The following is a 21496-nucleotide window of genomic DNA, read 5'->3' as shown; positions in this document are numbered from 1 at the left end:
GTGAGAAACATGATCAATGATGTACCTTTGCCCCTGCTTTGTTCCCAGCTAATGAGACTTCACTATATAGGTAAACTATAGATGCCCTGATTTTGTCCTCCCAGATATAAATTTCTAGCTCATGGAACAAAGGTGTTGGGGGGTGGGGCTGGCCCGTGGCTCACTCGGGAGAGTGCGGTGCTGATAACACCAAGGCCATGGGTTTGGATCCCTATATAAGGATGGCCGGTTCGCTCACTGGCTGAGCATGGTGCTGACAACAACAAGCCAAGGGTTAAGATCACCTTACTGGTCATCTTTTTTAAAACAAAAAACCAAAAAACCAAAGAAACAAAGGTGTTGGGGGAAAGCAGCTTGGATGTTGAGGTTACCAATGCCCTGGATCTTGGGGTGAAGTGCCCCCCTTCAGACATCATAGAGATTCTGCCTAGTAAAGGTTTTCACATCTTCTGAGGAAAGCAGCTGTCCAAAGACCTCTACTCCTGTAGCTCCAGCTCCAAAACTGTCTCCCTATCCCATGTAGCACAGCTTGGAGATGACAGGCAGGCTGAATATTGATAAAAAACAAAACAAGAATTTATTGAAAGCAGGGACCTTTCAGTAGCTAATTAGAACAAATCAGCTTAGAGATACCATCACTCAGGAAAACAATATGTACAAAAGTCTCAGGAAAAGGAGAATAAAGCAACTTGAACAGAATTCAACTTGAAAAGGACTGAACATTAAAATGGTCATCTCGTGAAATAATACCAAATACAGCAAAGAGCCATACATGAGAATGCTGTGTTCCCTCAAGCCTGGGGATGAGAACTCTAATTCCCAAATTTTCAGAACACAGCTCATGATTCTTTGGGGGCAGAGAAGTTGGCTGAAGCCCAAAGATTTCACTGCAGACTCTGCATAAATAGTCAATGTCAGACACGTGAAATGAGGCCATCAGACAAGTCACATCTGTGCCCCTGATGAACCCCTTGAGAGAGAAGTGCTCTCTGCAGAGTCTACAGACCTGGCAGAGATCACTGGACCATGGAAAACTCAGAGATAGTGACTCTGAGGCCAGTCACATAAAACCCTAGACTCTAAGCCCTACAAATCCATTATCCAAGTTCTCACTAACTAGAGAGGTAGAGAAGCAACACATGGAAGCTGCCTCAAAACCAATTTTTGGTCTTGGGTAAACAGGGATAAACACAAAAAGCTGTTCACAGTAAGCTTGAAAAGAATTACTGGGCACAGCCGGTGAAAGATTCCAAAGCCCCATTTAGTACCCCCACAGGAGGAGAAGCGAATGAGTGTGGGAGGGGAGACATGCATGTTCTGCTGCTGGGATCACTGCTGTGACCCACCTTATTCTGTCCAGGCCTGATCTGTACAGTCCCCCCACTTTCTGAACCTGCCCTCTCTTGGCTCAGAGCTCTCACTTCTGTAAGTCTACACTCCCATCTCCAATCATACACAGAGCAGAAATGCCAGATGCAGAGGGTTGTCGGAGGAGTGTGGGAAGCAGTCTCCCCCAGAACATGGGGTTCTTCTATGCCACCTCCATCGCAGGTCGGGCAGGGCAGAGAGGATGCTAAATGACAATAGGCAGAAGGCAGCAGGTCAGAGAACAGGGGGATATCAACTGAGAGAACGACGGGAATTTTCTATCACATGGACGCAGTGGGCAGTGGCTGGGGTCACTTGGATTGGGACATATGAAAAACAAAGTCTTATCTAACTGGTGTGGAAACAGTGCGTCTCCCCCTTCCCGAATTCCTCAGGAAGAACACTATTCCCTTCTCTGGAACTTCACACTCAAACAATAAGCGTGAAGGGAAGTCTTTTCAGGGTTCCAGAAGAATCCAGTGAAGGTCTACCCTGTCAAGTGTGGCTTCTCATTTGTGGGTCCGTATGCTGCTGCAGAGCTGGGCAAGACGGCTCTAAAATGAAAAGGAGATAGGTCATTTAGAGAAAACGGCACATAGCATGCTTGCCCCATTAGCCACTTATCAGTCTACCTGAGCACAGCCCTGAGTGAATGTCAGCCCCTCCACTCTCTATTTTTATCACACACAAATTAACTTTTCTGAACCCCAGTTTCTCATCTGAACAAAGGAGTAAAACAACATCTCAAATGAGATAGTGAAGGTATCAAATGAGATAATTGGGAACAGTAATGTTACAGGTCCAGCCAGAGGATGATTTTCACAGATTTGGGGGGCTGGGTGTGTGTGGGATCTTAGCACTGGGTCTATGTTCAATAGGACATGTTTGGGAAAGCTCTGCCTTGTCCCCTTCCTTGGATGTACTCTTCACAGACCCCACAGAAGGGTGGGCTTGGGCAGCCATGTTTGCACTAAGTGTTCCCATCCCCAAGGCCATGCCTGATTGGACCAGGGAGGCTCATCTAACCAACACTGAGCCAATTAAATTCTTCCTCTTGAGAATTTAAACTAAGACAAGAAATTGAAACATGATGGGTTACTGGAGCAATAAAGTCAGAGTTAGAGATGTGGTTACCCAAAGCCATGTACAAATCAATGTTAAGGGAGAGCAGAGCCAACAACCTCGGGGAGAAGAATATCTGCTGAGAGGGAGGAATAAAGACGTGCAGGAAAAATGAGTGCACATGCCCCATAGACAGAGACACCAAAGGAACTGTTACGCCAAAGTGAAAGTCCGTAAACTGCTGCTCCTGGTCCTTACCACTCTGGAAGCCTGGCTGTTCAGCTCTTTCTTTGACTCTGTGAGATTTCTTACAACAAGCCCTTTCTCTCATTTCCAAACCATTGTAGGAAGTTTCAGTTCCTGGCAGTCAATGGTGCCCTGATATCCCTGATACTAACTGCCTGAATGAGGTGGAATTTTGATTCTGTTGTGGAACTTGTGTGACAGGCACTCTGGGAATGACCAAAACTCAACACCAATTTAGGAACAGAACGGCTGCTATGTAAGTAGTATAATAGTCAAAATCCCTTGGGGAAAAGGTGGCAACACAATTCTAAGAATAAAACATTAGCCCAGACCCAAAAGACAATCCTAAATAAAGCTAAACCATGAAAGCTACTGGAGGCATCCTACATGTGGAGATGAATCTGAGACTTACGGAGAGCTTTTTAATGTTTCCCAGGGCCTCTGGATCCAGCTGGGCAATATTGAGCCTCTGCACGTCACTAGCCAATAATCGCACGCTCTGGGTAGAGGGAAGGATGGGTTAAATTGGCATGTCCTTTAGGATAGGAACCTCCATCCAGCAGCCCACTGTGCCCCAGGGGGTCCCCTTGATATCCTACACTTGGTGGTGGACACTGGCTGGGATGGAGATGTGGCAAGGCAGGCAGAAGGGGTGTTAGCTCAAGGAGACAATGACATCATCAGTGCTATCACTGGGAAGGTGGCTTATCTGGGTACAAAGGCCCTCAGATTAGCTTAGAAACGATTGTACGCCACAACTGAAATAAATCATCCTCCTCTCAGAGAGGCTGAGGTCAGCAACTTGCTGTACATGGCCCAGAGAACTGAGCTCAGTCTGCTTCAGAATCCCTCAAAGTTATACAAAGTGGAAGGCACAGCTCATTTTCCCTTTTCTAGACTGAGGGCATACCCAATGGTGCTTTCCTCTGCACTGCTTTTAATATCTCTGTTATTGCACATAACACATTGTGATTGTGAACTCATTTTGACTACTGAACTGCTTCTCCAGGGCAAGAATCATATCTTTTACATCTTGGGCCTGCTGTAATCAGGTGGGCAAATATTAGCTGATGAAAAGATAGAACACAGAACTGCAATGATCTTCCCAGCCTGGGCCTCTAACCTGGGAAAGAAAACTGGGTTCTGAGTCCTGCGGAAATGTGGAGATCAGGACTGATACCAGTGAAAGGACTCTGAGTGAGAACAGTGGACGAAGGCCCAGGGAAGAGAAATGCTTGACTAAGCAGCACTGTGGTTTGGCTTCCCTTGGAAATACTTTACCTCTCCGCCGCCCACTGGCACAGTGAGGAAGACCTCTTTGTTGTCAGCAAGAGGGCTGCCATTCCCTGAGATACTGTAAATCCGCTCTCCTGCTGCTGGAGTGCGCAGGCCAGGGGTCTTGAAGACTCTAGAGAATGGGAAAAGTTCTATGAATACGGCTTGGCAGATGGAAGGAGGCCAAGCTCCATGGGCCCTTCCAACCCCCATCTGGTCTCAAGCTGCAGTTTCCAAATCATACATTTCTAAGAAGGCAAGTTCTAAATTTAGGGAAAAAAATGTTTTAAGCAGTAATGACTAAACACAGCTGGAGAATGGAGGTTGTAATTACCAAACATACATCTAGCAAAAGTCAACTTCTATCCATTGAATTTTAGCTCCAAAGCTCCATATGGGTGTCAGTCATTGATCCATCCGCAAAGCCAGAAATAAACTGTTAATGTTTTTCCGAGGGGCTAACAACAAGAGGAATTTTCCAGAGTCAAGCAAGGATGATGTGGTGATTACATCATTATACTGACCTCCAAACTAACTATCCTAGGACAGTTAAAATGCTGCTACCTGTTTTTCTCTAAACATCTTTTGCCACATGTTCATGTGAAAAAACAAATAGTAAAGAAAAATGGGAATTAAAAGTAGAAAGTTAAGTTTTCCTCACTCTCCCAGCCCCAGAGATAACCACTTCTTTCTCCATTCCCCAGGGGTAACCACTCTTTAATTCCTTATCTACCCTTCCAGAAACTTTCTATGAAATATATAAAAGCAAATGGGACCATACAGTATACCGTGTTCAGTGACCTGCTTGGGGATGCTCTGTACTCATGAAACTCTTTCCCTACCAGCAAATACAGATTGATTCCTTTGTAGCGGCTGTACAGCATTTCCTGTTTGGTCAACTAGCTGCTATAGAAAGTATTTAACTTACGCTGTAAGAACATCCTCGTTTATGTTGGCCTCCAAAAAGGTGGTTGTCAATTTTCACTCCTACCAAGGGTACAGGAGAATGCATACCCATCTTTAAAGGCCAAAAAAGTGGGCCGGCCCGGTGGCGCACTGGAGAATGCGCCACTTGGGAGCGTGGCAGCGCTCCCGCCGAGGGTTCGGATCCCATGTGGAGACCGGTTCCCGCTCACTGGCTGAGCGCGGTGCGGGCACAACACCAAGGGTTGTGATCCCGTTGCCGGTCCCCGGTAAGGGCGCGACACCGAGGATTGCGATCCCGTTACCAGTCAGTAAAAAAGACAAAAAGGAAAAAAAAAAAAATAAAGACCAAAAAAGTGATATAGAGGCCTTCTAGTCATCAGAGGCAGAATATTCACCTCCCTCTCATCAGATAATCATTTTGCCACTGAAAGCTAGTGAACCTACACTCAGGGGACAGGCAAACAATGAGAAGCCTGTATGGCTGCCATACTCTGAGAAGGCATCCCAGGCCAAGCATTCAGGAGTTTTCTTAAACACTCTCTAAGTAATGTTCATTATTGGGCTTCCACCAAAATCTAAGTGCTCTTCTCAATACTCACCTCGAGTCAAACCTGGGTGTCAGGCCTGGAGTTGGTTTCACCATAGACAACTCTAATCGGCCCACAGCTGGGGTAATAGTGTTACCATGGCTTGACCTACAGGTAAGAAATGTTCATCAGGGACGCCAACTCTGAGGTCCGATGACAACAGCAGAGGCAGGTGACACCTGGAGAGCGCTGATCATGTCAGAAACTGCTCTGGGTGCCCTGCGCACATCAACACGTGACCCTCCTAACAACCCTAGGAAGTAAGCACTGTTATCATCCTTTTTTTTTCATCCTCCTTTACAGATGCAGAAACACAGGCATATTGAGTTTACGGAATTTGTCCAAGGTCATTTGCCCAAGGTCACACAGCCAATTAGGGTGGAGCCAAAACTTTGAACCCAAGCAGTCTGCCTCTAGAATCTGACTTCTCAATCAAGCTAATAGAACACAAGGAAGAACAGAGCCTCTCAACAACATGAAGGCTCCCCCAGCTGGAATTCTTGTCCCCTCGCTAGGAGCTGGTTAGTCTTGCTGCCACTGTTCAGGGAGAAATGAGTTCCCTCCTTCACAGACAGGCATCCCAGTGACTACTTTCCTAAGCTGTTTTTCATCCCCCCCCCCCCAGATGGATTACAGTAGAGTCCAGCATAATCAATAATCAGTTCAAGCCCCTGGTGATTCTTTACTTGGCAGAACCAGTAGGAACACTTCAAGAAACTAATTACAGGTAGGTGACAGCCACTTTGTGACTTACTAAGGGGTAGCTCTGCACACGGGTTGTCAGGCAACTAAACATCATATGTAGTTCTTACTATACTTTTCTGGGTCTCACTCTCCCTGTTTGCACTAAAAAAAATTGGTGGAGGATGGAGAATGTAAGCAGAAGAACTGCAGAAGGTATTGGTTTAGACCATTTCTATAGGCTCCTCCAGATCAGACACTCAAGAAATCAGTGACTTTAAGCTTCACTAGAACACCAGCCACCAAAGCCCTTTTTACCCCTTATTTCTGCCATGATGTATGTGGCTCTCTAACAAAACCAAAAACACACATATAAACGTGGCAAACCCATTACCTTTTGCTTTTGCGTTTTCCTTGTACGGACTGTGTTCTCTTCTTGGATGGAGGACACCTTTTGACCTGAACTCATAATCACATGAAACTGAGGTTACGAAAAGCCCAACAAAAGGGAAAGGTAAGGAGGGTAAAAAAAAAAAAGGAGGGGAAGGGAGACAGCTCTGGAAAGGAAAGTTAATACTAAATATAAGAAGGTCTATCTCACAGAATAGAGTGACTTAACCAATTCAGAAAATAATTGATCAACTAAGAACTTCTACTGGCTGGGTCTTCAAAATAGACTTTTGGCCAAAATTAAAGGTAAATCTTTTGAACTGATTGCAGCCTAGCTTGTCCCCCACTACTTTACATAAACTGCAGCTGTGCAGGGCACTCAGGGCATCCCAGGTACCCAATGCAAGGAAGGCGCTGCAGTCCTCGCCTTCCTGAGTCCTGGGAGGCAGCTGACAAGAATCCCTCCTCATCTTCTGGCAATTCTTTCCTCCCATCTTCCAAATTGATCCATCTTTCCAACGTCTCTGGCTGTCTCTCAGCAATCTGCCTCAGGAGCTCCTCCTGCTACCTTCCCTCAAGTGTCCATCCTCAGCCTCCCTCCTTTCCTGCTCTCCCTGTACAACCTTTTCCACTCCTGCACTGGGACAAGGACCTAAAAACCTGGGAGGCAGTGGGCTTCTCATCTCCTACTTCTTCCTGAGCTCCAGGCTGAAATCTCTGTCTAGCCTAGATGTGCTGAAAAAGAATTTGACAACATCTCAAGAAAATGACACACGCTCCCCCTCCCCCTGACCTAGCACCACTCTGCCTCCTGGGTCCCATGTTTCATTGGATGGAAGTTGCCTAAGCTAGAAACAATTTAGTCATCTCTGATCCCTCCTTCCCTCCATCAATCACACCCATTCTCCTTTACAAAACTTATCTGAAAACCATCCCTTCTTTTTATAGTGTCAGTGCCTCCATTTAAGAAGTAAAAGCCTTGGGCCGGCCCGGTGGCGCACTGCTACAGTGCGCCGCTTGGGAGCGCGGTGGCACTCCCGCCGAGGGTTCGGATCCCACGTACAGACCGGCCGGTCACTGGCTGAGCGAGGTGCGGGTGCAACACCAAGGGTTGCGATCCCATTGCCGGTCCCGGTCCGGTATGGGCACGACACTGAGGGTTGCGATCCGTTGCCGGTCACGAAAAAAGACAAAAAGGAAAAAAAAAAAAGAAGAAGTAAAAGCCTCACAGCTGGTTTCCTTGTCTCCAGTTTTTTCTCCCTATTTATCCTGAATGCTGTTCTGAAATACTGATCTGATGTCACTTACCATTTCCTACGTGACAGAATGGAAACTTCCAAGGGTGGCACACAAGATCATTCATCACTGGTCCCTACTCTACTTATATGACCCTCACAGCTTATATCCTAGTCATACCAAACTGCTTCCTGCTCCTTAAATGGACACTTTCCTAGCTTCTCCTGAAATTCTCTCCCTTTCTTCTCCAGCTAGTGGAATCTCAGTAAACTTGGTTGTGTCCTAATGGGGCAGGAAGACTTGCTAGCTTCCTTCTCTGTGGTTCTACACACTTTGTACACATATCAATTATCACTTTTGTTATTGGTCACTTAAAGTGGATCTTCTCTATTAAACCATGAGCTCTGAGAGGGAAACACTGTTTTTTATGCATTTTTCTATTTGCTTATCTCTTGACAGGCCCCGCCCCCCAACTTGAGTGCCTACTTACTCTTGCAGTTGAAAGAGTCTTATGTTTATTTTCTTCTTCTTCCTCTTCCACTATCTTTTCACCTACTGGCATTAGTTTTCGTGCTATAAAAAACAATTTTAATAGCGTGATATTTCTGATGGGAATAAAATTTCATGCATTCATATTTCTTACAAGGAATAAACTTATACAATCTTAGGCTGCAATCAAGAAATAGACTCAAGGGCCGGCCCGGTGGCGCACTGGAGAGTGCGCCGCTTGGGAGCGCGGTGGCGCTCCCGCCGAGGGTTCGGGTCCCATGTGGAGACCGGTTCCCGCTCACTGGCTGAGCTCGGTGCGGGCGCAACACCAAGGGTTGTGATCCCGTTACCGGTCAGTAAAAAAGACAAAAAGGAAAAAAGGAAAAAAGAAAAAAAAAAAAAAAAAGAAATAGACTCAAAATAAAGATGACTTTTTTAAAAAGAGGGTTTAAACAAAGGAAACTAATCAGAGTGGTTAAGAAACCCCACATGACTCTTTGTAGGAACAGCCGAGCATTCTGAATAAGAGCATAGATTCCAGACGGAGAGACCTGAGCTTGTGGCCTGGCCATATCACTTACTAGGTCACATGGCTTTAATTGAGGTGCCTCAGTTTCCTCATCTACAACGGGGAGTAGTCATTTTATAGGGATATTATGAGGCTTGGAATGTGTGTTCTACAAAGATAGGGTGCTTGTTATTTTCTAAGTTATTATTTTAAAATTATTTATTTATTTATGTTTTCTTTGTTTTGGCAGCTGGCTGGTATAGGGATCTGAACCCTTGACTTTGGTGTTATAACACTGCGCTATAACCAACTGAGCTAACTGGCCAACCAGTGTTTGTTATTTTTATTCCTGTAGCCCCAAACCCTACAATTGTGTCAATAAGTATTTATCAAGTATTTGTGGAATGAATGAATGTAAAGCCCTTTGGATAATACCAGACACACGTTATAACAAGGAGTATTTATTATAGTTAAATATTTTTACTCATAAATAATAAAATTATTATTACAATTATCATCTTAGGAGGAAAAGGAATATGAGTGATATTTAAGATGGATGATTCCAGAGGAAATAATACCAACTGTTAATACTTAAGGGTTGTCATATAGAAGACAGTTCTGTGGACTCCAAAGGGTAGAACAAGTATCAATATGCAGGTACAAGGAAACTTTGGTTCAAAATTACTACAAATTTTCTAACCATTATAGCTGTCTAATGATGAAAGGTAGTGAGTGTCTCACTACTAAATACATACATCCAGGAGTTAAGATGATCCTGAGCAGGGATTCCATAAAGAAAATTCATGTATTTTATCATGAGGGAAGAGAGATTGGACTAAATGACTTAAGCTTTTTTTGTCATTCTCAACTCTGACATATTAAATAAGAATATAAGTACCTTTATCTTTTAAAAAAAAAAAATAGCCTGCAATGTAGTCAAAGTCCAGTTGTCAAGAGAGCATATAAACAATTTCAACTGGTAGTTGACATTGGTCCTGCTGTGTTCAGTCCCAAGGGATGAAATCAGAAGACAGTCCCCCCACCATCACCAAATAAGCAAAACTGGTGGAACTCAGAAGAGAAACTGATATTACATAAATGTAGAAATGACCCAAAGTGACCTAACAGATTGTAAATATGTGGCTGAGGAACTCAAGTCCAATTATGCCATAAGCTCCAGGAGGCAAGACTAGAATAGGACACTATGAAAGCAAAAAACTCATCTTGCTTTTTTCACTCTACAAGGCAATTCTGATGGAAGGTAACTCAGAACAAGAAGTGGACAATGTTTCTGGCCTTGCTCAGTGGAAATGGTGCCCTGGCAGGCAGCCCTGAAATTCAGGCTCTGAGTATGGTCTGTCCTCACAAAAGCAGGATGAATTGAGCTACCATAGCTTAATGACAGCAATGTTTAAGTCCAGGTCACAGTTCATCTCGACCGATTCCATGCTCATCTAGTTACAATCTGGTTCCCATGTAACTTTTCCTATAAAATGGTGTTTCTCAGAGTGTGGGATGTGTATGTGAGATGATTTCACAAGAACAGATCACTGAGTTGAGTAATATGGGATACATGCTGAGCAAGTTACTCCTTTTACAATTCTTTCAACCCTGCTGATTATATCATGGAGGTCTCAGTTGGTATTACTAGTCTTTTAATGTAAAAAAATTACAGAAACTAGAAGGGTTACAAGATAAGACCCTCAGAGAGTTAGTGCAGACAGCTGAAAAGGTTTATTACAACAGAGAGTCAGAAAGAAAAAAGTTTTCATTAACACCTCTCTAAATCTTACTGACCTTTTACACCGAGGAGAAAGCAAGCAGGCAACAATGTTTGGTTTCCAGCTCAGCTTTTTTTCCCCCTCCTTTTACTTTAGCTTACACTTTGGTCATATGAGTTTGGTTAATATCAGTCCTGCATATAATTAACTCAATGCAGCAACCAAATTCAAATTTTGTTTTTTTGTTGTTGTTGTTGTTTTGCTAGTAGCAAGTTTTATTCTAGGCAACTGTAAATCACCCAAGGGGACATTCACATACGACCCAGGAGCCCACTCAGATCTCCCCAAACAACAGTGGGGCAGACATTCAACACTTCAAGAGACACACATTTGTGTGCTTTTCCTGTCATCTCTGGAATAGTCAGTTCCAGGACAAATTTGGAACACATAATCTGAACAACCTCAAGTAATGACTATTGTAACAGGAACAAACTCAAATAACCAATGGTACAAGATGAACAACTTTAAATAACAAAGTAGTCTTCTGCCCCAGGAGCCTGCAGAACCAGTGAGGACGAGGACAGGGTTAGAAGAGGAAGAGAAGGGTACGGTGAGACACTAAACTGCCAGATCCAGCTCCTTTACAGGAAGCTTTCTTCTCAGAAGGGCCTTTTGGATCTACCCCACCTACTCTCTTCCTCTTGGTCCTTTTGAAACAATTAGCCCCATTTAAGAGCCAAGCACCCCACAAGAGGGAGACCAGCACTGTGTCCCCTGTTCTCTGGCCTAGTGTAGGTGAGCTAAAAGAGCCCATAAACTATTCCCTCCTAGAGGGTAGGCCCAGTCCCCACATTAGGAACAACTTCTACAACTCTTGAAATTTAAAAAACAAGTATTGGGCTGTATTTTTTAAAAATCAACTAATATCTAATTCCAAAAAAGGTTCTTCAGAGTAGGGTAAGCAGTGCATTTAAATTATTTCTTCTACTTGTTATTAATAAAGAGACTACAAAAGAAGAGGAAGGGTTATGCTTTCCAGAACTCTTCCACACACCTGCTCACTCCTGTGGCCCAACTCAACCCTGTGAGAAGACACAAAATGCTAGACAAGACCTGGAACTGGCCACCAGTCCCTATGGGGTCAGAACGCCAACCCCAGCACAGGAGTATCAGTATGGATGGGAAAAGCAGAGGCCTGAAGGTGCCCAAAAGACAACACACTCAGCAGCAGGGTGAAGACAGCGGGGAGAGGCCTGGCCCTTGGCTCTTCCTCTTCCACGTAGTTTTCAGGACAGCCTTTGGGCTTGGCTTGGTACTTGGTCAAGGGAAGCAAATCAGAAGCAACTCCCCTCATGAAGCAGTCAGTCCCTGACTCTGCAAAGTGTCTCTTCGGGGGGACCAATGCCAGCCCCCTCCGCCCCCCAGACGGGCGAGGGGCTGGCACCCTTAAAGCAGGCCATTGGGCCTTCCAGGCTCCAGGGCCAGCCCACCCCGCTCCCGCTGGTGGATCTTCTGGTGCTGCAGGAGGTGCTGCTTCTGGACAAAGCTCTTCTCACACTCAGTGCAGCTGTAGGGCCGCTCGCCTGTGTGGATTCGCTGGTGCCGCACCAGGTCCGACGGGTGGCTGAAGCTCTTGCCACAGTAACCACAGATAAGGGAGCTCCGGCTTTTCCTCCAAGGGATGTGGCCGGGCAGGGCAACCAAGCTGTTGGGTGAGAACCTCTCCTGGATGCGCTGGCCAGGACCAGGCCCCTCCTGCAGGTGGCAGCGCTTGTGGGTCACCAGACTCACCTTGCAGCTAAAGCTCCTCAGGCACACATCGCACTGATACAACTTCGCCTTCTTGCTCTGGGGTTTAAGCCGTGGCCTAGGCCTAAAGCTCTCCTCTGGCTCTGTGGCTGTGTAAGACTCCCACCCTGAGTGGCTCCGCAGATGTGCAGCCAGCTGCTGCTTGTAGCAAAAGCTGATCTCACACTCAGAACATTCATAGGAGCTTGAAGTGTCCCTTTTCAGCCTGAGGCCCTGCCCACATTCCTGACCCAGTTGTACCTGCCTATGAGATTTCTGCTTCGAACGGCAGCCCAGAGTTCTGCCACCACTAGGGTCTTTACTGCTCTCAATGGGCTCTTCTAGATTAGAGTCCCCAGGACCTGTTTCCAGGAGGACAGAACTACGCTGACCATTCCAGAGATCAGTCTGCTCCGGGCTTAGGAAAGCCTGCTCTTCAGCAATGCCCGAGAACTCTCCAGGAAGATCCACAGAGCCTTCCTGCTTGTACTGTAGCTCTTGCTTGATCATGACCCCATCTGCTGGGTGGGCACCACCAGGGCCTTCCTCCTCCAAGTCACCCAGCATCTCTGTACCCAACTCTGCTTCTCCCTCTGACTGGCCAAGGACCTTCAGGGAGACCGGCGTCTCATAGTTGCTCTGCATCACATTTCTGTAGAGCTCCTTCTGCCAGTCCTCCAGATTCTCCCACTCCTGCTCAGAGAAACAGACACCATCATTCTCAAGTGGCCTGGACACCTTGGGGTCCTCCTCCTTGCTGCCTGGGGGCAGCCGCAGGATCCAGAAGTTTCTGTTGCGCAGCAGGTTCTACACGTTCTCCAGCCGCCGCTGCAGCAGCCCGTACTCCTGCAGCAGGGTCCCCAGCACGGCCCACTTGCCCTCCAGCTGGTTCCCGAACTCCATGGCCATCTTCTCATAGTCTGCCAGCTTCTTCTCAGCTGTCCCTGTGCGTCCCTCCAGGCTCTGTATCTGGGCAGCCTGGGACTCCATCTTCTTCTCCACAGCCTGAATAGCAGCCACCACTGTCCAGAGTGAGATCTCTGTGGTCTGAAAATAGGGGCTTTTCTCTGATGCTTGTGAAGGAAGTGCAGGAGAAGTTAAAGGTGTGGAGCGTCGTTTCCTCCTGTGCCGAGCAGGCGCTGACTCCGCCATGGCTCCAGTTGCCCCTCAATGCCCGGGCCCCGCCTGAAAGCCCTCGGGCTGCGTGCCAGTCCACTGAGCCCCCAAGACCGTCCGGGAAGTCGCCACCGCCGGCGTGTTGATCCAAATTCAAATTTTGGATTTATATTGTATTGAGGACCAGATATTAGAGGAAAGAGACTCTCCCAATAAGGGCCTGCCTGAGCAGCCAACCAAGTACCCTAAGCCTCAGCTATCTCCCTTCAACAAGAGGTTTTGAAAACTACTCACTTTTGGCAGACTTCAGGGGTGTCTGAATAGCTTCTGCTGTCAATTTGTTTATTTCAGTGATATCCAGGTCAGCCTGTGACAAAGACAGCCAGAAAAGCACCAGGCTTATTCCGTCAATTATGAGGAACCATATTTTAAGACAAAAAACAATTTAAAAAACATATTTGATACATAACAAAAGATTGTTAAATGTTAGTTGTAATAATATAGTGAACTCCCATAAACCCACCACACATTTCACACGTGCTGAATTAAGCATATCCTGTGACACTCCACTGGGAGTGGACTCTTGGAAGCTTGTGCCTGCTTTCCTTTGGACTTAGCCCCATACAGTTTTTCCCTTTGCTGATTTTGCTTTGTACTCTTTCACTGTGACGAATCATAGCCTTGAGTACAACTATATGCTGAGCCCTCTGAGTCCTCCTAGTCAATTACCAAGCCTGGAGATGGTCTACGGAGCCCCCCAACACACCTCCCAATTAACAGCTTTTGTACATTTTGTATCATTCTTTTTCTGGTTTTTAAATCATATTAGTTTAGAATTCTCTCAACTTGGTGTGATCATACTGGATCTCTCATATTACATCAGGAGCTCTGATTTGCAGTTGTTAGTGTGCAATTAATGTTTTAAAAAGGGAGATGCATTCACTAATGAGTATAATTTAACTCAGAGGCAATTCATTTTTTGGGGGGCAGCTAGCCAGTAAGGGGATCCAAACCCTTGACCTTGGTGTTACTAACACTGTGTTCTAATCAACTGAGCTACCTGGCCATCCTTTAGTGGTAACTCTTTTGAAACATTAGATCTGGGTGTATGTGTGTGTGGGAGGGAGGGTACATAAAATGGATCATGGAAACATATTACAAAGAAAGAGAAAGCATGGACTGAGAATGTTCTGCTAGCTCTTGATTTTGTTTCAGTGATCCCCGCCCCTCTCCTACAGTATTCATCCTCAAAGGATGAATAGGATACAAAGCAAAATCAGCAAAAAGAAAACATGAATGGGGCAAAGTCCAGAGTAAACCAGGCATAAGCTCCCAAGAGTCCACTGCCAGTGGAGTCACCCAGGATATGCTTAATGGGACACATGTGAAATGCCTGCCAGAAAAGCTCATTCATTTTCAAATCGTGATTTTTTTCCTAATTGAACAACTGGCTTATTACCTTTAACTGCTGAAGCTGGTGGAGATCTGCTAGTCAGTGCTACTAGATAACCTTTGTAGTCAGATTCCTTCAAACCCTGAGATTCCAAATGATTCAGATCAACTCAGGAAAGATGTAGATTTTTGGGTTCACTTTGTAAATCTGATGAAGGCTACAATAAACTTTCTCCCCAGAAAGATACACGATGTGTGTACAAACACACATTGTTCATACAGGATTTCAGTGCCTAGGGACTCTGTGAAGTCATTTATGAACTAGTTCCCAACAATGCCCAATAGAACTGTCTGCAAGGGTAGAAATGTTCCATTTCTGTGCTGTCTGATACAGTACCCACGTGTGGCTGTTGAACCTTTTAAATGCGGCTAGTGTGTCTGAGGAAATAAATTCTTAACTTTATTAATTTTAATTAATTTAAATAGCTTTATGTGCCTAGTGACTGTTGTATTAAACATGGCAGATCTAAACTCTTTATTTTGCCTCCCAATCTTACTGCCTTCAATCCTGGTATGGATGCTAGGAGGAAGGAGGTGAGGGGGGTTGGGGAATACTGAAAATTCCAAACGAGAACTACTTGTACAGTATGACATGATAAAATAGTCTTTTTGTCATCTAGCAGGCCAGGTCACAATGTAATGACCCAAGGGCTTAAAAGAACTTGGGCTTGAGGTTTTCTACTTTCCCTGTGGAGTTCAGGGCAAAGGGCTACAAGAAATCTGCCAAAACTAGAACTGCTTCCCTTTTAGTGCTCGAAACCATTTGGGCTTCATGTATTCAACATTTGGCCCAACTATAATCTTTCGGTTGACATGAACAGGTAATACCCCCTTAGGGAGCCTCTTCAATAGTAAGCACCCATTGGTTGGATTTTGTGACTAACAAACAGCTCAAAAATAGGGCAGGTCACTTACTGTTGCTGCCTCTTCCAGGGCCTGTTTGTTTCCTCCAAGGGCTTTAAAAAAAAAACATTTTATTTAGTTACTATCAGATTTTAATGGTAAATCATCTTCCCTAATACTACCAGTAATCTTTCTAAAACTGGACCATGTACTGGCCAGCCACCACACACACAAAAAATAAAAAAACAACAACAAAAAACTGGACCAGATTGTCCTTGGCCCAACATTCAAGGACCTTCACAATCTAGTCTCATCCTTCCCCATGCTTGACTCCTCCCCCTCATGACCAATTCCATGTTCCACCTCACCAGAGTTCTCATTATTTCCCAAACATACCTGTCTCTCATGACCCTATGCCCTCATACTTAGTAATTCCTGTGCCTGAAATACTCCTCTCCATCCAACATATTTCTAATTCATCCTTCAAAACTCTGCTTATTTTTCTATCACAGCAGATTGTTGCAAAGTGCTGAGTTAGTTGCTCACCATTGTCATACCAAACAACAACTCAAAGCTGTGTAAGTGTCCACCCCTGCCTTGCACTGAATTCTAGAGAGAATATACATTGCTTTTGGCAAAAGTCAGGCATACAATAGATGGGTAGTAAACGTGTGTTGAATGAAAAGGTCTTTTTCAGGATTTAGATGCAGAATAAAAAGTTAGATCCTCCTGCTAGAAACCTTCACAGTATCCCGTGTGACAGTTAAGAATCTCCTCAGGCTTTGAAACCAGAATGACTGGGTTCAGATAGATGCCACTAAATAGCTTATGAGAACTTGAACAAAGTAACCTCTCTGAGCCTTAATCTTGTCATTTCTAATATAGGGATCATATTAATAATTAATTAGCTTGTTATGAAGATACAATTAGTTAATGAATATAAAACATTCAGTACAATGCCCATCCAGCATACCTACCGACCACTACTCTATCCCTTTTGTAGTACTTGTAATTTTATTATTGTAGTGAATTTTGTTTGTTTTGTTTTTTTCCAGACATAGATACACTAGATGTAGTGAATTTTTCTCCTCTCCACTAATCTGTAAGTTCCTGAGGGCAGAGACAATGTCTGTTTTATTCCCCAGTGCATCTTCAGCAGCTAGCACTGTGACTGATACATGCTCAAATATTTGTAGAAATGAGTGAATGAAAGAATTAATAAATAAAAGGGCAAGTAAAAGGATCATTAAACGTCCACTCTGTAAGCAAAACATGCATTTCTATCCAGGAAGGATACAACGAACTGGATAATTAATAATAAGTAAAATAGAAAGTAAGGGTAAGCCCGCAGAAAGGATTTAATAAGGGGATGGAGAAAGGGGATGGGATTTTTCTCTGGCCAGGAAAACTCTTGTATCCTTGTACTTCACAATTTGATTTTCCCGATTTTTAATTGGCAATGTCCATAGCTACAGAAAGAGCTGTTTGGGGTTATTCTTCCATCTGAGCTCTGGTAACAAACCAAGTCATTAATTAATTAATTAATTTATCAATTTATTTATGTGTGTGTGTGTGTGTGTATATATATATACACACACACACACACACATATATATGTATATAGACGACCGGTAAGGGAATCTTAACCCTTGACTTGGTGTTGTCAGCATCACGCTCTCCCAAGTGAGCTAACTGGCCATCCCTATATAGGGATCCAAACCCGTGGCCTTGGTGTTATCAGCACCACACTCTCCCACGGGCCGGCCCTTCATTTTTAAGTGATTGGGTAACATACATACATATATATAAATAGTATTTCATGACATGTGAAAATTATGTGAAATTCACATTTCAGTTTGTCCATAAATAAAATTTTATTGTAATACAGCCTATTCATGCCCCATTCAGTATAGCTGTTTTGGAACTATAACAGAAGGATTGAGTAACCGGATGGAGAACAGTCTGGCTCACGATGCCTAAAATACTTTCTACCTGGCCCTTTTGAAAAAAAGGTATACCTACAGTGGGGGGTCGGGGGTCGGTGAGCGCCAGATGACGGTAAGTGCTATAGAGAAAAATGCAGCAGGAGGTGAGATAGAGGGTATATGGGAGCAGTAGGGCTGAAATTTTCTATAAGGGGCCAAGTTAGACCTCATTAATTAAGAAAGTGACATTTGAGCGAGTCCTTTCCATTTGAGCGAGGCTGTCACGATAATCACAGGCCGAGGCAGCACTTACCGAAGTAGTCCAGCCAGTTCATCTCGCGCACCGCCCTGGGGAGCCGCAGGACCTCGATGTTGTAGAGGTTATCCACCTCCTTGAGGAGGTTCTGCCTGTCCGACTCAATCTGCTTGAGCCGTATTTCCACTGCGAGAGGGTAGATCGACACAACACGGGTCACCCGGCGGGTGAATCCGTCCTGCTCGCGCCCCAACCCGCCAGCAGCCGGGGATCGCCGCAGGTAGCCGCGGCGGCCCGGGAGCCACCCCTTACCCTCACGGTCGAAGTCCTCCAGGAAGGAGGCGAGCTTCCGGCTCCGTAACGAGTTGGTCTTGGCCACCCGACTGCCGGCCTTCCTAGGAGCCATGGCGCTGCGGCGGAGACGGGGGGAGGGAAAGTAAGGAGCCGCGAAGGGTCGTTGAGGGCGGACGGGGACCCCCGCCTTCGGGGTCTGGGCATAAAGAAGTCTCGAGGCACGTACCTGCGTCCCAAAGAAAGAGCCGAGGAAAACCTCCCTGCGGTGAAAGAACGCAGCTCCGCGCTAACCGCCACCCAATTTAAACTCAACTGCCACAGGCTGACCAATAAGAAGTCGTTGTCTTAGGGCGATACCACTACACCCAATCAGAAGGAAGCTACTTCCCGGCCTGCACTCCCTACAGCCCGTGTACGTCAGCGCTGCCGCCGAGGCTCCTCCTGGGAGTTGTGGTCCGATGCCGTCCCCACCTCGCCCCCTGCTCGGCCCTGACGGGCTGCGAACTACAACTCCCAGCTGGCCTTGCGGCGGTTCGGACGCTAGATAGCCTAGTCCCGGTGGCTGTGGGGCGCTGCGCTGCCGGAGCCGGGGCGGCGAGGAGGCCTCGCCAGGCCGCGGCTGAGCAGAAGAGGGGCCGCCGTACACACTGTGACAGACCATTGTCGGGCTGTCAGCCTCGGCCCTCCTCGGGGCCCCCAGCGCCCCTGAACCTAGCAGGCTGGATAGAAACTTGCGGGAAAGTGGAGGATGGCGGGGACAGGGCGGCTCGCGCAGCGTCTGGAAGCTGCTGGGGGTCCGGGGTAGCCTCCTCAAGCAAGAGAGACGGAATGACGGCGGTGGGGGTTTTAAGTGCAGGCTTCGGGGGATGGACGCCTCAAGCCGCGCCTGCCCCCGACCGTCTAGACAGCGGGGCTGAGGGGTGGGGGACGGCCCTCACTTTCCTCTTCTCTCGCAGGCCGGCCACTCGTGCCCAGTTCGCTTCCTGGAGCCTCGGCCGGGGGGCGCAGCGCGGGGCCTTGACGTTCGTGGAGCCACCTCCGCGCCTCCGGGTGCAGGTAGTGGCCCAACACTGGCGGCTCCTGCATGTCCCAGATGGTGATTGTGGCATGTGGTGCCGCCGCCAGACTCCAGGAAGTCCCTCAGGACAGGAGTCAGCTCTAGGTGTCGTGGGCGTGGGCCTGGGAATGAACATGTAGACAGCTTCGCTGAGCCATGGTCCTGACTGAGGTGCTAACTGCATCTTGGCGTCTACCCATAGCCATGTCTACTTTGGGTCGCTGAAGGCTTGTGCAGAGGCCTGTATTAGGCTGTTTTCTGTTGCTTGTAACAGAAGATCTGAGACTGGGTAATTTATAAAGAAATTAAATTTATTTCTTACAGTTTTGGAAGCTGGAAAATACAAGGTCCAGGGGACACATCTGGTGAGGGCCTTCTTGATGGGGAGTCTCTACAGAGTTCAGGGAATCACATGGGAAGGAGGGCAACAGCCTTTTTAGTGCTCACTTGCTCTCCTTATAAAGCCGTCAGTCTATTCCCTGATAACCCCTTAAACCATTAACCCATTAGTCCTTTAATGGATTAATCCACAAGGGCATAGTCCTCAGGATCCAATCACCTTTTAAAGGCCCCCCTTTCAAATACCATATTGGAGCTCCTACATGAGCTTTGGAAGGAACAAAGATTCAACCCATAGCAAGGCCAGTTTGGAAGTTTCCAGGCATCTTGGCTGCAGACCAAGTCTAACGGGGGGGGGGGGGGGGGGGGGGGGGGGGGGGGGGGGGGGGGGGGGGGGGGGGGGGGGGGGGGGGGGGGGGGGGGGGGGGGGGGGGGGGGGGGGGGGGGGGGGGGGGGGGGGGGGGGGGGGGGGGGGGGGGGGGGGGGGGGGGGGGGGGGGGGGGGGGGGGGGGGGGGGGGGGGGGGGGGGGGGGAATGACTGTACGACCAGACAGCTGAGCTCTTAAAGTTTTGTGGGCTGATAGGTTGGATTAGGTTTGGTCAGAGTGATAGTGTGCGTATTTGAGTGTGCTTGTGTGTGGGTTGGGAAGTGATAAATAATCCTGCTTCTCCTCCTCTGAGTTCAGAACCAGTTGAGGAAATAAGCAAAGGTGCCAGACAGGCTCTTGCTGGGTGGCCACCAGCAGGCTTGGGGACAGAGCAGCCCATGTACAGGAGCCCTGGCAAGCCCGGCCCTTCCTGAAAGGTTCTCTCTCTCTCCATTCCACCCTGGCCCGTTGATCCCGATGCAACAAATATCTGAATGTGGCTCTTCTGCCCAAGGTCAGCCCTGGGTAGTGGGTGGAGGGTAACATTGCGGTCTGCTGGGTGCCTGAGGGTGTCCGCCAAAGTGGCCAAAATTAGAGGTGATGATAGTCCTGTACCTCATGTGGGCTTTCCCGCTAGCAGGTGTCTTGATCCTGGGCAAGTCGGGTTTCCTGGCCTCTCCGTCTCAGAGCTTCAACCCACTCCCCAGGAGGTCCGACCTCTCTTGGTATCCAGTATGTCCACGTGCGTCTTAGCCAGAATTACCACGTAGGAGTCTGTGACTCACCAGTTTTTATCCGTTGACTGTGCCCACGAAGTGTCAATTCAATAGTGTCATTAGGCACAGCCGGAGGTGCAAGTTGAGAGGGAGCGGCTCTGAGGCTTACTGGACAGGTTACCTCCGCCATCCAATTCCAACTCAACTGCCAGTCTGACTAATAAGTCGCTGTCTTGGGACATCCAATCACGAGGAAGCTCCGTAATCAGGCAGCCAATCCACACGTAGGACTACAGCGTCCAGAAGTCATTGCGGTTGACCTCAGTTTTACGACTATCTGCGCTGGCCTGAGGTTGAGTTTAGGGGGTTACTCTTGAGCATGCGCAGAGAACCTGCAGGCGCGTGGTGGTGGCTCTGGCTCGATCTCGCGCTTTGTCTACCTTAGCTTTAAGTTTTCTCGCTGGTTTCGGGAATGCGCCTGGCACCCTCAAAGAAGGGAGACATTCCGGCTCTGGAAGCATGGGTCTGAAGGGAGACAGTGCTTGGGCCGGGAACGTGCAGTCTGAAGCAGGAGACCGCTCTATCCCGGAGGAACTTTCTTTGAGGGATAGGCCAGGACCCCCTTCCTGAGGTGGGAAGCAAGGTTCTTTCCAACAGAGAGCTCCTGAAGGTAAGACAACGCCTCGCGCAGGAGCTCCTGTCTGAAGGGACTTGCAGGCCGAGAGCTGGACCTCCCATGAGGACGGAAATGACTCCCACCATTTATCCAGTACTTCCCCTCGTGCCTTGGGAAACTAACGCTGTTTTTTTCTTTCCTAACGCCCCCCCCCCCCCCCCCCCCCCCCCCCCCCC

At 47.2% G+C, this 21496-nt stretch overlaps 2 protein-coding genes and 1 pseudogene across 5 annotated transcripts in view; 1 reads left to right on the top strand and 2 right to left on the bottom strand.

Moving 5' to 3' along the window:
- Positions 1 to 552: 552 nt before the first annotated feature.
- Positions 553 to 18470, bottom strand: CDCA8 (cell division cycle associated 8). Its single transcript, XM_008587255.1, has 11 exons — positions 18391 to 18470; positions 18183 to 18280; positions 17928 to 18056; positions 15762 to 15802; positions 13689 to 13761; positions 8263 to 8345; positions 6541 to 6605; positions 5478 to 5573; positions 3958 to 4084; positions 3089 to 3175; positions 553 to 1922 (listed from the first exon to the last, which is right to left on the bottom strand). The coding sequence occupies exons 2-11, from the start codon at positions 18274 to 18276 to the stop codon at positions 1878 to 1880; spliced, it is 840 nt and encodes a 279-aa protein (XP_008585477.1). The 5' UTR covers positions 18277 to 18280; positions 18391 to 18470; the 3' UTR covers positions 553 to 1877.
- On the bottom strand, positions 11902 to 13439 carry LOC103602812 (annotated as a pseudogene).
- Positions 18471 to 18752: 282 nt separating the features above from the next.
- LOC103602811 (chromosome unknown open reading frame, human C1orf109) overlaps positions 18753 to 21496 on the top strand; it is a 10269-nt gene continuing 7525 nt past the window's right edge. Inside the window, exons 1-2 of one of the 4 annotated variants that reach the window (XM_008587253.1) lie at positions 18753 to 18901; positions 19121 to 19220. Coding sequence is in view for 1 of the 4 variants with exons in the window: in XM_008587250.1 (XP_008585472.1) it covers positions 18993 to 19220 (228 nt within the window). In the remaining 3 variants the exon portion in view is untranslated. Of the gene's footprint in view, positions 18902 to 18975; positions 19511 to 20185; positions 21315 to 21496 lie in introns of those variants that run through there. The other 3 variants (XM_008587252.1, XM_008587250.1, XM_008587251.1) reach the window with 3 other exon arrangements.

The sequence above is a fragment of the Galeopterus variegatus genome, unplaced genomic scaffold, assembly GCF_000696425.1.
Source record: "Galeopterus variegatus unplaced genomic scaffold, G_variegatus-3.0.2 Scaffold4319, whole genome shotgun sequence".
NCBI classification, from domain to species: Eukaryota; Metazoa; Chordata; class Mammalia; order Dermoptera; family Cynocephalidae; genus Galeopterus; species Galeopterus variegatus.
This window is presented reverse-complemented; position numbering and strand designations above follow the sequence as displayed.

Excerpts from the sequence above, each read along its gene's own strand:
- CDCA8 (XM_008587255.1), bottom strand. The coding sequence starts at position 18,276 with ATGGCTCCTAGGAAGGCCGGCAGTCGGGTGGCCAAGACCAACTCGTTA. Across the intron at positions 4,085-5,477 it reads ACACCCAGGTTTGACTCGAG|AGTCTTCAAGACCCCTGGCC; the intron begins GTGAGTATTGAG and ends CCCATTCTCTAG. Across the intron at positions 3,176-3,957 it reads TGCCAGTGGGCGGCGGAGAG|AGCGTGCGATTATTGGCTAG; the intron begins GTAAAGTATTTC and ends CCCTCTACCCAG.